At 42.6% G+C, this 12,565-nt stretch overlaps 1 protein-coding gene across 2 annotated transcripts; it reads left to right on the top strand.

The window, feature by feature from the left end:
• The first annotated feature begins 641 nt into the window (after positions 1 to 641).
• On the top strand, positions 642 to 12,208 carry PRSS35 (serine protease 35). Of its 2 annotated transcripts, none has more exons than XM_053974210.1 (2): positions 642 to 725; positions 6,272 to 12,208. In XM_053974210.1, exon 2 carries the CDS (start codon positions 6,288 to 6,290, stop codon positions 7,527 to 7,529), a length of 1,242 nt encoding a protein of 413 aa, XP_053830185.1. In that variant the 5' UTR covers positions 642 to 725; positions 6,272 to 6,287; the 3' UTR covers positions 7,530 to 12,208. The 2 variants fall into 2 exon arrangements, with proteins under 2 accessions (XP_053830185.1, XP_053830186.1); XM_053974211.1 differs by lacking the exon at positions 642 to 725 and adding an exon at positions 816 to 839.
• Positions 12,209 to 12,565: the final 357 nt, after the last annotated feature.

Genomic DNA, 12,565 nt, shown 5'->3' with positions numbered 1-12,565 from the left:
GTGCTTCTCACCTGGCCTCCGAGGCCCAGAAGAGCGGGAATGGTCCAGAGGAGGGGTGCAGGGAGGGTCCCTGAGGAACAAGGCGCTCCGGAGGAGCGGGGCTGGGACACAGGGGCGAGGGCAGAGAGGGGCGGGCAGGCCACGGTCCGTGGGAACGCCATTCCCCGCTCCTCGCCTTCCCCGGGAGCGCTCCGGCGGGGCAGGGGAGCGGCCCTCCCCGCTGCCGCCGCCCGGTCCCGCCACCCGCACAGGTGGAGCGGTGCGAGCCCCGCTGCCCTTCCCTTGGGACGGGGTGCCTCCACCTCCCCGCTTGTCCCCGCCTCGCCACCCCGGCCCGGCAGCCTCTCCCGCCCCATCCCCGCGCGGGTCACCCCGGCCCCGCGCCCGGCGCCCAGAGGAAGCCGCCGCCGGGGCGATGCGCCTCCCCGCTCCGCAGGCAGAGCCCCTTCTTCTCTTCCCTTCCCATCGGAGGAGACACCGAGATCTGCCTCCGCTCCCCTCGGCCCTCCCCCTCGGCTTCCTCCCTCTCGCCTTCTTTTTCTTTTTTTTTTTTTTTTCCTTTTTCCATCCCCTCCCCCGCCTGGGAAGACCTGGCCGCTCCCCCCGCCCCGTCCTCAGTAGCCGCGGGCGCTGGGCGGCGGACGAGCGGCGCGGAGCGGGGAGCCGGGAGCCTGAGCCCCGGGGCTGCGGCCGCCCTCCCCTCCGTCCGTCCTGCGGGCTGCCAGGTATGACCAAGACCCTTCCCGGCGTCGGTCTCTGGGGAAGAGGCAGCCCCCAGAGACCTGGGTGGGCAGGAGCGGAGCTGGGGACGGGGGCTGAGGGGGACCGGCCAGTGCGAGGTAACCAGCATCTCTATGGTGATAGATTTTTTGCGATGTCATTCTTCCTATGCGGGTCGTTTTTAAAAGATGATGGGGTTGAGCGATGTCAGTACCTTGAGCTCGGCAGCTGAGCATGTTTTGTATAAAGTTCCTGCCTCTTTAGCCTGATGGATATATTTTTGATAGGACTAAAACGCCACGCGTTTATCTGGTCCTTGTTTTTTTCGTATTTGAAGCCGGTTTCACAAGACGGCTTAACGGGACTGAGGCAAGGGGCATATTTTTCGGGTTTTCGGGCGTTTGTCTCTGTGCTGTGCCTTCTGCGGGGAGCAGGCAAGGAGCCTCTTCACCCTTCAAAACAAACTCCTTTAATTCTGATTCATCCCCTCAGTATTAGCGCTACCATCTCCGCGCTCCTCTGGAATTGACACTAATTTCATCCAGATTCGTCACTGCTGGAAACAGATTTATCTTGGAATAGCAAAAATAAAAGAGCCGTGCCAAGGTATTTAACTTGCAGGCTTTGTAGAGTGGGGAAACTCCTTTGGACCAGGCGCGGAGAAGCAGAGCCTCCTGCGGAAAGCAGGACCAAGGAATGCTTAAGGAGAGATAAAGACTTACTCTCCAAATCCTCCTCTTCTTCCAGGACAGCCCTGGGCTTTCACGCTCAACACACAGGAGCGGCCGGCAAAGCGCAGAGGGCAGAGGGAAGGCGGCCATCCCGGCAAAGCCCTCCCGTCCCCGCCGCTCCTTTGGCCGGTTGCCGGTCTGTGCCCACCCGCTGCCGTGCCGGGGCCGCTGCCCGGCTGGCAGGGCTGGACCCCCGGAGCCGCTCAGCAGCAGAGCAGTGGCCTGGGCGCGACCTCCTTCCCCTCCACCTCCTCCCGGCGCGGCGGAGCGGGGAGCGGGGAGCGGGTCCCGGCTGCGGGAGGGGCGGCGGGCGCGGGGCTGGAGCCGGGCGCGGAGCCGCTGCCGGCGCTGCGGGAGCGCCGCCCCGCGGCCGCGGCGGGCACTGCGCCGCTGACTCGCGGTCCTTTATTTTCCCCGCCCGGGGGATTTCAGAAATGAGCTGTCACGCCTGCCGCGTAAAATTAGTTCTTCCTATGAGTACTGAAGCTGCCTGAAGTTTTGCAAGAGACAGGAGCCTCAGTAGGTTTTTTTTTTTTTTTCGCAAATCGGAGACGAGGACAACATCCATACTCCACTGTACAGAGTGAGCGCACCTGGAGGAGCAGTGGTGGATAAAATTAGGGCAATGGTTTCTTTCAGGGAGTGTGAGATATCAAAAATTTGTTCTCTATTTTGCTTTGTCAGAGCAGAACTGCGAATTCCAACCTCCAGGTCATTTCAAGAATAAGGCCAAAAGCAGTTAAAGGGGATGGGTACTTTAGCAGCCTCTGTTATTTTAGGGCCTAGAAGTTCGATTTAAAATTGTGTAAGCTTAGTTTGAAATGTGTTGACTTTCCTACAAGAAGAAGGAAACCCCAGGGTAGAGGCTGCACTGAACAGACCAAGATAAAACACTGTCAGGAAGCTGGACTGAATTTTTCTTCTGTCTGAGCTACACTGGCATGTAAATTTCTTCCGTGACAGCCTGAAGAGAAACCTATTCTAGTTCAGCTTGACTATAAACCTTTTCCTGAGCATCTGATGTGCATTCAGCTGGAGTAAAGTAGGACAAAATATTTGAAGGATAGCCTTAAAAATTAGGTAGGTTTTTTTTTTTTTTTTTTTTTTTTTTTTTTTTTTTTTTTTTTTTTTTTTTTCCTGTGGATGCAGAAAGGTTTCGTGTTGGAAGCAAGAAATGAGAAGAACTAAAAATAGTTTTACTTGTACGGATACGCCTAGTGGCTGGAATGCCACGAAAGTTATCAGCTGAGTTTGGAAACTGGAGGAAGAATTTCACCATTTTCACAGAGCTGGGGATCTCTCTCTGGTTTCCATCTTCTCTTCTCTCAAGCAATTAATCATACCTTAAAGAGCTGACTCAAGAATTCCAATTACTGTAAGCCAACCAAAATCTGTATGGAAAAGGAGTGAAGGAGAGGGCAGAGCATCTTGGGGTGTGGAGGAAGAGTGGAGAATGGGTAATTGAGGGGTTTTTTCTTGCAATCAGCTTGAAGCCTTCTCAGGACATTTCCTCCTTCCCCTGGAGGCTGTAGTCTCTCTCCCTTTCTCCCACCCTGCAAAGTTATCTTTGCACCCATCTACACATTTCTGTCCTCATCATCTGGCAAGAGGAGCCCTGTGCTTCCCTTTTGCCAGCAACCTGTGCTGGGCCATGGCAACTGCTGACATTGCTCGTGCTTGGATTTGGTCTCCTCTAAAAAGTAGAGATGGGGTTAGTAAACAGATCTTAAATACATAGTTGGAAATGACAAAGCTGCCTAGCAGAACCACTGCTCTGGTCTGTAATGAGAATTACTGTGTTTATCAAGTTCCTTGAACTTCTTCCAGTTATCCTGAAGTGTAGTTAGTTCATTCCCAGTGACAAATGGTTCATTATAAATGAATTTGGCTTCCAAGACTGCCTTTTTAAGTAGTGAGCACTTGAGTGTTGTGTTTCAAATGGAGGGCTCCAAGGCATCTATGGAAGGTTCTGTGCTTTGACTGTTTTTTTTCTTTCTAAAGAGTGGCAGAAGGGAGCCATAGTACTCCACCCATTTGCTTGCAGAAAGTCTCTCTACAAAGCAGAGAGAAAAAAACTGATTTCTCTATAAACTTACTTATGAGATCGCCTGGGAAGACATCAGCCATCACAGTGGAATGACATCAACCCAGACTTTCTACATGAAAAAGCAGTTAGTGACTGAACTTTCCTTAGGGCTCACAAAGTTCAGCTACAGAGGAATATCAAATAGCCAGACCCTTAGGAAAAGCTGAGAAAGGGAGGAGTATTCTAGAGAAAAATAGAAAAGTCATTGTCAAGCCTGATATTACAACTGTCTTGTTCAGCAGCTATATTAGGGCAGAGCAAATTTAAACCAGCTTTTCTACATTAATATTACATTATTTATCCTCAAACCATGCTAGTTTGTGACAGGCTGGAGATAAAGACAAGGAGATGCTTCCTCATACAACATGTAGTTAAGCTGTGTCACTTCTGGATGCAAAACATTATGACTACAAAATTCTATATATATGCAAGGGAAGACTGTCAAAATATGGAAGAGAAATTAACTAAGGTTTACTTACACTACAGAGACTACCTCTGTCCTAAGGTCCACCAGGTACAACTGGTTGTAAGTTAAGAAACTGTGAGGGAGGAGGGGCATACCTGGTTGCCCTCTTCCTGTCCCTATCCTCTACCCTAGGCAAACACATTTAGTCAATGTCAGAAACAAGATTCTAGGACAGGCAGGCCTTTGGTCAGGCCAGGAAGCTATTTTAATGTTCTCATTATAGTATTTTTTTTTTATTTTGGCACCTTCTAGCTTACCCACAGATATGTAAAATAGTAATTTCTCCTCAGATTTAGTGCTAATTGAGCAACAACTGAACCAACAATTTGAAGGCAACTTTGTATATCAAAGTTAATGTTTAAATGTGCACATTTCTGCTCTACCAATAGGCTAGACTGGTGTGAACTACTGGTGTCCCTCTACAAAATCTTGTGTCTGGGGTTATTCTCCAGTTCTGCTTTCAAAACTTTCAGATATCTTTTCATATGACCACATACACCCCAGAGCTCAGACCTGTGAGTCACTGTAATCTCCAGATGTCTTAGGAAAGTCCACACATCTTCTCCAAAACCTGAGTTAGCTACTTTAAAGCCAGAGAGGGTTTCCTTGTATTGTAAAATGTGGTATATATATATCCTAGTAAGTGGACTCCAGCTCAGAGTTGGTGTTCCATTCTGGCACAAGTGGAAAGTGTTAAAACTATGCTAAAACAAATCCAGCCTCTTCTTGGCATCAGAAACAACAAGCTGTGGTTGAACTGCAGTGCTTATGTAGCTAAAAAAATAGAAATATTACTTATTATAGACAACAAATATGTCTATAGGGTAAAGATGCCTCAAAAATCATAGGAGTCACTGGTCCATTATACAGCTTTGAAAGCAATGTTCCCCACTTCTTTTCCCATACACCCCTATTTTTCATGCTAGACCTTCAGTTAGCCTGTAGCCAGGCTGTTTCACTGGAGAGCACCACTTCTACTATTCTAAACTAAAATTAAGGAAAGTGGTTACGTTTGCCCTGGCCTACACTGCCACTGCAAAGTAAACCAGAGAGCTTAACCACATACAAATCCTTGAATTGCTTGGCTTTTTAAGTTTAATCATAGACCCTTTCTTTCTTCACTGCTGAGGTTTCCATGTAATTGGAATGAAGGATGTTGGAACTGAGCAGAGGTTTCCCAGTGGCAGCTGCCAGTAGTTGGATAATGCCACTGACATCAGTGCTGCCAAAAGAGAAAAATGGTCTTTTCAGTAATGTTTTGAGTTCAGAATCAAGAGTTCTGGGTTCAGTTTCTGGCTCTGCCTCAGACTTCTAACAATGTTACATTTTTCCTGCACGTTTCCCAACTAGAGATGGGAATAATACTGCTTTTTGTCTTTCCCATTTAAAGTATTAGCTCTTGGTGTGGTGGATCTCCCCATCTAGGTGGGGCATTCCACACGTGACCATAAGGCACAGACAGCACAGTTCCTACGGCCTTTGTGGGATCCTGAAAAAAGCATGTGATGAGTAACCAGACTTGTCCCTCCTACTCAGCTGCGCTTTGCTGCATGTATATAAAACCAGGAGACTCCTCTACACCAGCAGCATTCTCCTTTCCTCATTTTTCTGTCTATCCTAGAAGACCTTGGTTCCTTGGGATAGCGATTAGCAAAGTGCCATTTTTCATACAGGCAGATTCATAGTTCTCAGCTGGGTGGTTAGTGGAGAACCTTTGGTGACTTTTAAGTCAGCTAAAGCCACATTTTGGCCATTACATGAAAGAGCACAATTGGTCTGGTTTCCCAAGGGTTTCTAAGTCTCATGAGTGTAGTCTGTCTATCCATCTCTGCTTGGATCCCAACTTTAGAATACACTGAGGGTTTTCAAGTGTGTTCTACCTTCAACTATATAGATGGAGAAAAGAGAAGCAGAAATGTAATATGTAACTGCATGCCTTTGGAGTAAATAAAACCAGGGTGCTCTACCAAGTGGAATGCTCAGACTGCTGTCCACTGAGGGAAAAAAAGGTAAAACCTAGATGGTTTCATCTGCCAGTAGGTAGCTCAGCATGGATGCTGGCTGAATTATCTGCATCCATCTTGCTAAAAACAATTGGAAGAGTCAGAGGCAATACAGGGAATATCTGAGGCACTTCTATTTTGAGCAGATTGTAGAATTCTGTTCCACTGATGTCAGTTCTAAAATTGCATGATTATACTTAGAAGATATTATGATAACTGTATATATTTCCAAAGTGTATTTTCAAATCTCTCTTTCTTGTTTTAGAAAAAAATAAAATAAAATGGAGCACATGTTACTGCTATTCCTAATTTTCATACCTATATTGGGTCTCGGTAATGGAACAGAAACTGAACAAGATTTTACTTGGCACTTAAAGAAGATTCCTCAGATTGTGAGAGAAAGAACTTTCTCCCTTGACAGCCCTAAATTTGAAGCAAAAACCAAATTAGAGCTGAACAGTGTATGTGGAATTGAATGTCAAAGAAAACTGCCAGTGCCAAGCTTGTCTGACTTGAAGAGCCTCTTATCCTATGAGACTGTTTTTGAAAACGGCACACGGACCCTGACTGAAGTGAATGTCCTGGGAGCAGTGGCTGACCCAGCCACAAACACAACCACACGAAGGCCTTTGAGAAAGAAGAGGCAGATATATGGGACAGACAGTAGGTTCAGCATCTATGACAAGAGGTTTATGACCAACTTTCCGTTCAACACAGCTGTGAAGATCTCCACGGGCTGCAGTGGCATTCTCGTCTCCCCCAAGCACGTGCTAACAGCAGCCCACTGCCTGCACAATGGCAAGGATTATGTTAAGGGCAGCAAAAGACTGAGGGTGGGCCTGATGAAGACAAAATCCAGAGGCAACGGCAGGAAACGCAAAGGCGCTAAAAGAAGTAGGAGAGAAATTTCTGCGGCCAAAGAGGATCCCAAAGCCGCCACAGAATTAAGGCGACGATACAAAGGTGATGAGAGAAAGCAGAGGGGATCTGGGAGGAAGCAAGGCACCTCAGATCGCATGCCCTCCTTCCAGTGGACCCGGGTGAAGAGCACGCACATCCCAAAAGGCTGGTTTAAGGGTGTCGCTGGGGATATTGCCCTGGATTATGATTATGCTGTTCTTGAGCTCAAGCGTCCCCACAAAAGGAAATACATGGAGCTGGGAATCAGCCCAACAATCAAAATGATGCCTGGGAGCATGATCCACTTCTCAGGTTTTGACAATGATCGGTCTGGGCAGCTGGTCTATAGATTTTGTAGCATTTCTGATGAGTCCAATGATCTGTTTTATCAGTACTGTGATGCTGAGCCTGGCTCCACAGGATCTGGCATCTATCTCCGTCTGAAGGAGCCAAACAAAAAGAAGTGGAAACGCAAGATCATCGCTGTTTACTCAGGCCATCAGTGGGTGGACATCAATGGCGAGCAGCAGGATTACAATGTGGCAGTACGAATAACTCCTCTCAAATATGCCCAGATTTGCTTCTGGATACATGGGAATGATGAGAATTGCACACAAGGCTGAAAAGAGCCGAGCCTCAGTTGCTTAGCACCCTCACTGCCATAGAGTGAAAGGCGGCTGCAACAGTGACATCACTCCACGCCAGAATGTTCTTGGACTCAAAGCTCGCAAGTAGTGCTATGGTGACTTAAGGAATGCTGAGTTTCTAGGGGAGGGGTAGAATTGTCAGACAAAATATTTCTAATTGTAATCAACCTAGATACGCACTTAAAATCCCAAACTATATTTATGTTTGCAATTGTGATAAATTCAAGTCATTAGTGAGGAAAAAAATGGCTGCACCGGTTTGTCATTTTTTCCCCAGAGGAAGGGTTGAAACATCTCAAGCTGGTGTTATTAAACAATATCTATTTTTTTTCCAATGGATTTACTTTTCTCAGGGTTCTGTTCCAATTCTTCAAATGCAAGTTGTGCATATAGCACGTTCCTGTTTGTGCAGAATGATCCAGAGAACTGCATGAGAACAAGAATTTATTCTGGCATTCTCTAGAGACCACAGGTCCATGCTGAGAAGCAGCACTATAGTTAATGATTGTTAGTTTGGAAAACTTCCTCTTCTGGTTGCTGCAGGAACACTCCCATGGAAATTCCAAATTTATGTAGCTGAGGGTTACACCTTAAAGAGAAATTAACTTCATTGCTCAGTAAAAACAGCAAAAAATAAATTAACAAAAAAAGTTTCCATGTTTGGAAGAAGAAGACACATTTGGACATAGTTTAATGCCTTTAAATGTTCTTAGAGAAGCTATAGAAATCTTAAACACATGCATTTGCCTTGCAATTAGTATTTGGAGAGCTGTAGGTTTAGTTTCTAGTCAAATGTTTAGCTTTACCATTGGGAGAAGTCACTGACTCCTGAAGTGGCTACTTGACAATCATTTGGAGCTTCATAGATGATATATTTTCTCGGTGCTAAACATTTCTTCAGTTTTTATAAATTACTTTTATACGAGTTCAGCTTCATAGATAGGGTAGTATGTATTAGACTGGGAGTTGGAAATCAATATTTTAGTTTGGCTTTATACAGTTTTGCAATGTGTGTAGTTTTAATCATGTTATATTCAGACTCCATCTCAACATGATTCACAGGGTTAACTAAAAAATTTCTCTCAACTAAATTATAGCACCTTCTGAATGGTAGAACTATCCTGTGCATTATAAAAGGTATCTTGTTAGATAGCATCAGTAGTTAGCAAATAATTTGGTTCAATATGTTTGCAGAACCATATATTTAATGGAGACACACACTGAGCTTGACTTTTACACACCTTTAAACACAAACCACCTTCTTAAAACCCGTTGTTGATTGCTATATAAGTCTATATATTTTATGTCAAGGTTTTGAAGTACACAGAATTTTTATGGTGCTACGTTAATCTAATAACATAAAAAGATACTGTGCCTTTCTGATAATATCCTTTGGTTTCAATACTTTCAGAGTATTCACCACTGTAATATTTAATTTTTTTACCATAAATTTATGCTGACCAAAATACATTTTCTTCCTGTGCAGGAGAAAAAAAATTACAAGATTTTAAAATAAGTTTTGTTTGTTGGAATCTTTAAAACATGCTTATAATATCTTTTCATGAAATAACATGATTTTAAATAGCCCATTTTTTTGGTGTATGGTTGAAAGTATATAACCTGACACACTGAATGTGCAGGCAACTTTGTCCTATTATTGCCAAAGCATAAAAATTTAAGACTTGCTTCCATATCATAACCCTATGATATTTCATTCATTGGAAGAGATCTCACTTTAAAGGAAACTATTTCTTTTAATGTCAGCCTTTCCAGAGAACATTCAACTTTTCTTCCTTTATAATGTTTTAATTTTATTTTATGTGATTGTTTGCAGAAAACTAATAATAATTTTTAAAGTTTAGAAATAAAACTCTAAGATTTTAGGGTTAATTATTTTTATTGTTGTTAACACATGTGGCTTTGCTGACTGTAATTTTAAATCACCTCAGTCCAGTATTTAATACTCTCTCTCTATGCAACAGATTCATAATATTCTTTAGTCAGGTCTGTAATGTTTTTCTTAAGTGCCTTTTTCCATAGTTACTGTGACAAAAAAGATACCACATCATTAATCTAATACAAGACAACCCAGGTCCACAGATTTTTTTACAATTATTGTCATTGTTGATTTGGGTCCAAAACTGATCAAGATAAGGGGGCTTAGTAAATTCCTTGTTTTGTTGAGTCTTATTTAGGTCTGCTTCTCCTCAGAAGAAATAAAATCTATTTCTTTATCACTTTGGGAATTGGGAGCAAGGTAAGAATGAAAAATGTTTAATGTCAGCTTCCAAATGGTCTTGTTATAATGATCATCTGTTGTAAATATCTCATCCACAATCTGAGGTTTCCATACCAAGTTGATATGAACTCTTTCTTTTCAGAGAATAAATACTAGATGCTCAGTGTTTAATTCTGTAGTACTAAGAGATTAAAGAGGTTGGCCAGAGCAACATAAAAATTAATTTAAAACAAACAAACAAACAAACAAATCTCTGTGTCTCAGTGCCCATGCACAGGTATATATACACACATATATACACACAAATATACAGGCTTGGAGAACACTTGTTGTTTTGATTGAGTTTTGGTGTTGTCAGCACCTTCAGGCCAGGGAATGAAGGTAGAAGAAGACACAGACAAAATGTTTTTCCTGTTGTCTTGGCATGGTAGGCAACATTTTGGTCTTCCATTTGGCCTAATAGAGAAATAAATGCTTTATGCAGGCATTGTGACTACCTACTACAGGGAGTTCTGGAATAGTTCATAAATCAAGTACTTACACTTAATCCCAGGAATTAAATGTCCTGCATAGAGCTCTTGGTACCCACCACTGCAAATGGGACAAGAATTTCTGAGTCATCTCAGATTTTCTTAAAAACCTGCAGTTACTATCTAATTACCAATGAGAAAATATGAGGAGGAATCATGAAAAATCCCAATAGATCAGATGTTGTCTAGGACACCAGCAGCAAGGCTGGGTTTTCAGCACTTCTGATGTTTCCCAAAAGGATTTTTCCTCTCTCAGGTACCAGGCTGTACATAATTTGTTTTCATCAATACTAATTCTTTTCCATGAGAGTTTGTATAGTAGATCTTTTTCTTTAACTGTATTCCTGGCTTTAGGAAAAAAAACAATCTCAGTCAAATCTCTTTTCTCCTAGAGGGCTACTGGAATTTATAAAGTCAACAAGTAAGTTTTATCAGGGCCAAAGATAAACCTCATACGCAAGACATTAACACACCCAGACCAGTTTCTGCAAGGTGTTTGTGCATGTGTTTAATCTGAGGCTCTGAGACACACAGTGAAAGTCAAGGGGGTTATCTGCAGTGTGAAAAATTAAGTCGAAGTTTGTATTAACAAAAGAAAAGCACAACGTTATGTAGGGAAATGGTTTCTGTTATATGAGGTGTAGAGTACCCGATGTTTTAATAATTGCTTAAAGAAACTCCTTGAGTCCTTAAGATTTACCATCTTAATTTTGCAAATTTATGTGTCTATATGGAGTATGAATCAGCATGAATATGGCTTAAATAAAAAAATTTAAAAAAAAACTTATCCACATGTGAAGGAGAGAAGCAGCTGGGAGTTCTTTCTATTCTGCTGATAAGGGATGACCTGGAAGCAAAAAGCAAATAAAACAGAAAGAAAGAACAAGTAGATGGTATGGAAGGCCAGGAAGATGGAGATGGTATGCAAGGGATAAAGAAAGTGTGCAAAGTAACAGATGAAATGGCTGCAAGGTAGCAGAGGCATCTATTGTGAGAAAGAGTAGGCAGATGGTTAGACACTTAATAGTATGAATTGAGCTGTGAAATTCACAAGTTTATGAACAATTTTTCACTGTTAAAGATGAGGCTTTGCTTCTCAGCCAACAGCAACAAGGCTGTGAGCAGATTCAGGCTGCAGCAGGGTTTTGACCCTGACCTACAGTCCATGCCTGAATTTGCAGGGATTATGCTACTGTTCATTCAGGGTCCTTGGAAAGCAGCAGATCCATGTTCTGACCAAAAGGCTTGGTAGTATGAAGCTCCCAGTACACTGGATCACCAGAAATATAGTGAGTAAAGGGAGTTTCTCAAACCTGACCTTTTTTTTTTGGTATTTCTGTAAAGGCTGTTCTCAACTGGGGAAAAAAAAAATAAACAAAAAATCTAAGACTTGAGGCATTTAAATGTTGGCTCCATTTTTTGCATGTATCTAGAAATTCTAGGCAATACATTTTTTTTCAAGAGTCTTCTGTTTGTGTTTGGCATCCATAGAAATGAAATCAACTGCTTCCAATTTTAAAGCACACATTATGGCAGATAGTTCCATCTACAAATTCCTGGATTAAAGAACGACTGGGGGGAAAAAGAAGGATGTTATTAAATTGAAAGCTTAAAATTTCACTCTAATCTCAAAGGATTTGGAAGTATATTTTGGTCCCCTTTGCACCAGTCTTTTGCTCCAAGTGTCAGAACATTTAGATTAAAAACCTCCAGAAGTAGCTTTGAGGATTCTTTCATGTTCTTCGCTTTTTTAAGACTGACAGAAAACTTTAGAATATTTTTAACTGTGCAAAATGACAAGCCATTTGAGAAAATAAATGCAAACCTTTGCTCTGTTAAGATATTATATGAGGCACTTATTCTGTCAATAAATATTTTCTGTTGTTTTCCTCTGTCGTGATGCAGTTTGTTAGCTATGGTTGTGTTACACAAATTTCTTTCTCTAAATGCCTGTAATGATTTATCAATGAATCATCTGGGACTTGGTCTTACAAGATATTAATGTCTCCTTAAACTTGTTCTGGAAAAAAAAAAACTCCCTGTCTTCAAGATAATTACTCCATGAGCAAATTTGATGAGTAAAAAAATTCAGTTCAGCAAGGAAATGACTCATAGTCTATGCCTCAAGTTATTAATTCTAAAATAAGTAATTAGTTCTGTTCCTGCTATTTGCTATAGTTACACTTTCTGCCTTGGAGAGCTGTTGAACCAGGCCAAATTAGGAGTACATAAAATATTATAAT

The sequence above is a fragment of the Vidua macroura genome, chromosome 3 (genome assembly GCF_024509145.1).
Source record: "Vidua macroura isolate BioBank_ID:100142 chromosome 3, ASM2450914v1, whole genome shotgun sequence".
In the NCBI taxonomy this organism is placed as follows: domain Eukaryota; kingdom Metazoa; phylum Chordata; class Aves; order Passeriformes; family Viduidae; genus Vidua; species Vidua macroura.
This window is presented reverse-complemented; position numbering and strand designations above follow the sequence as displayed.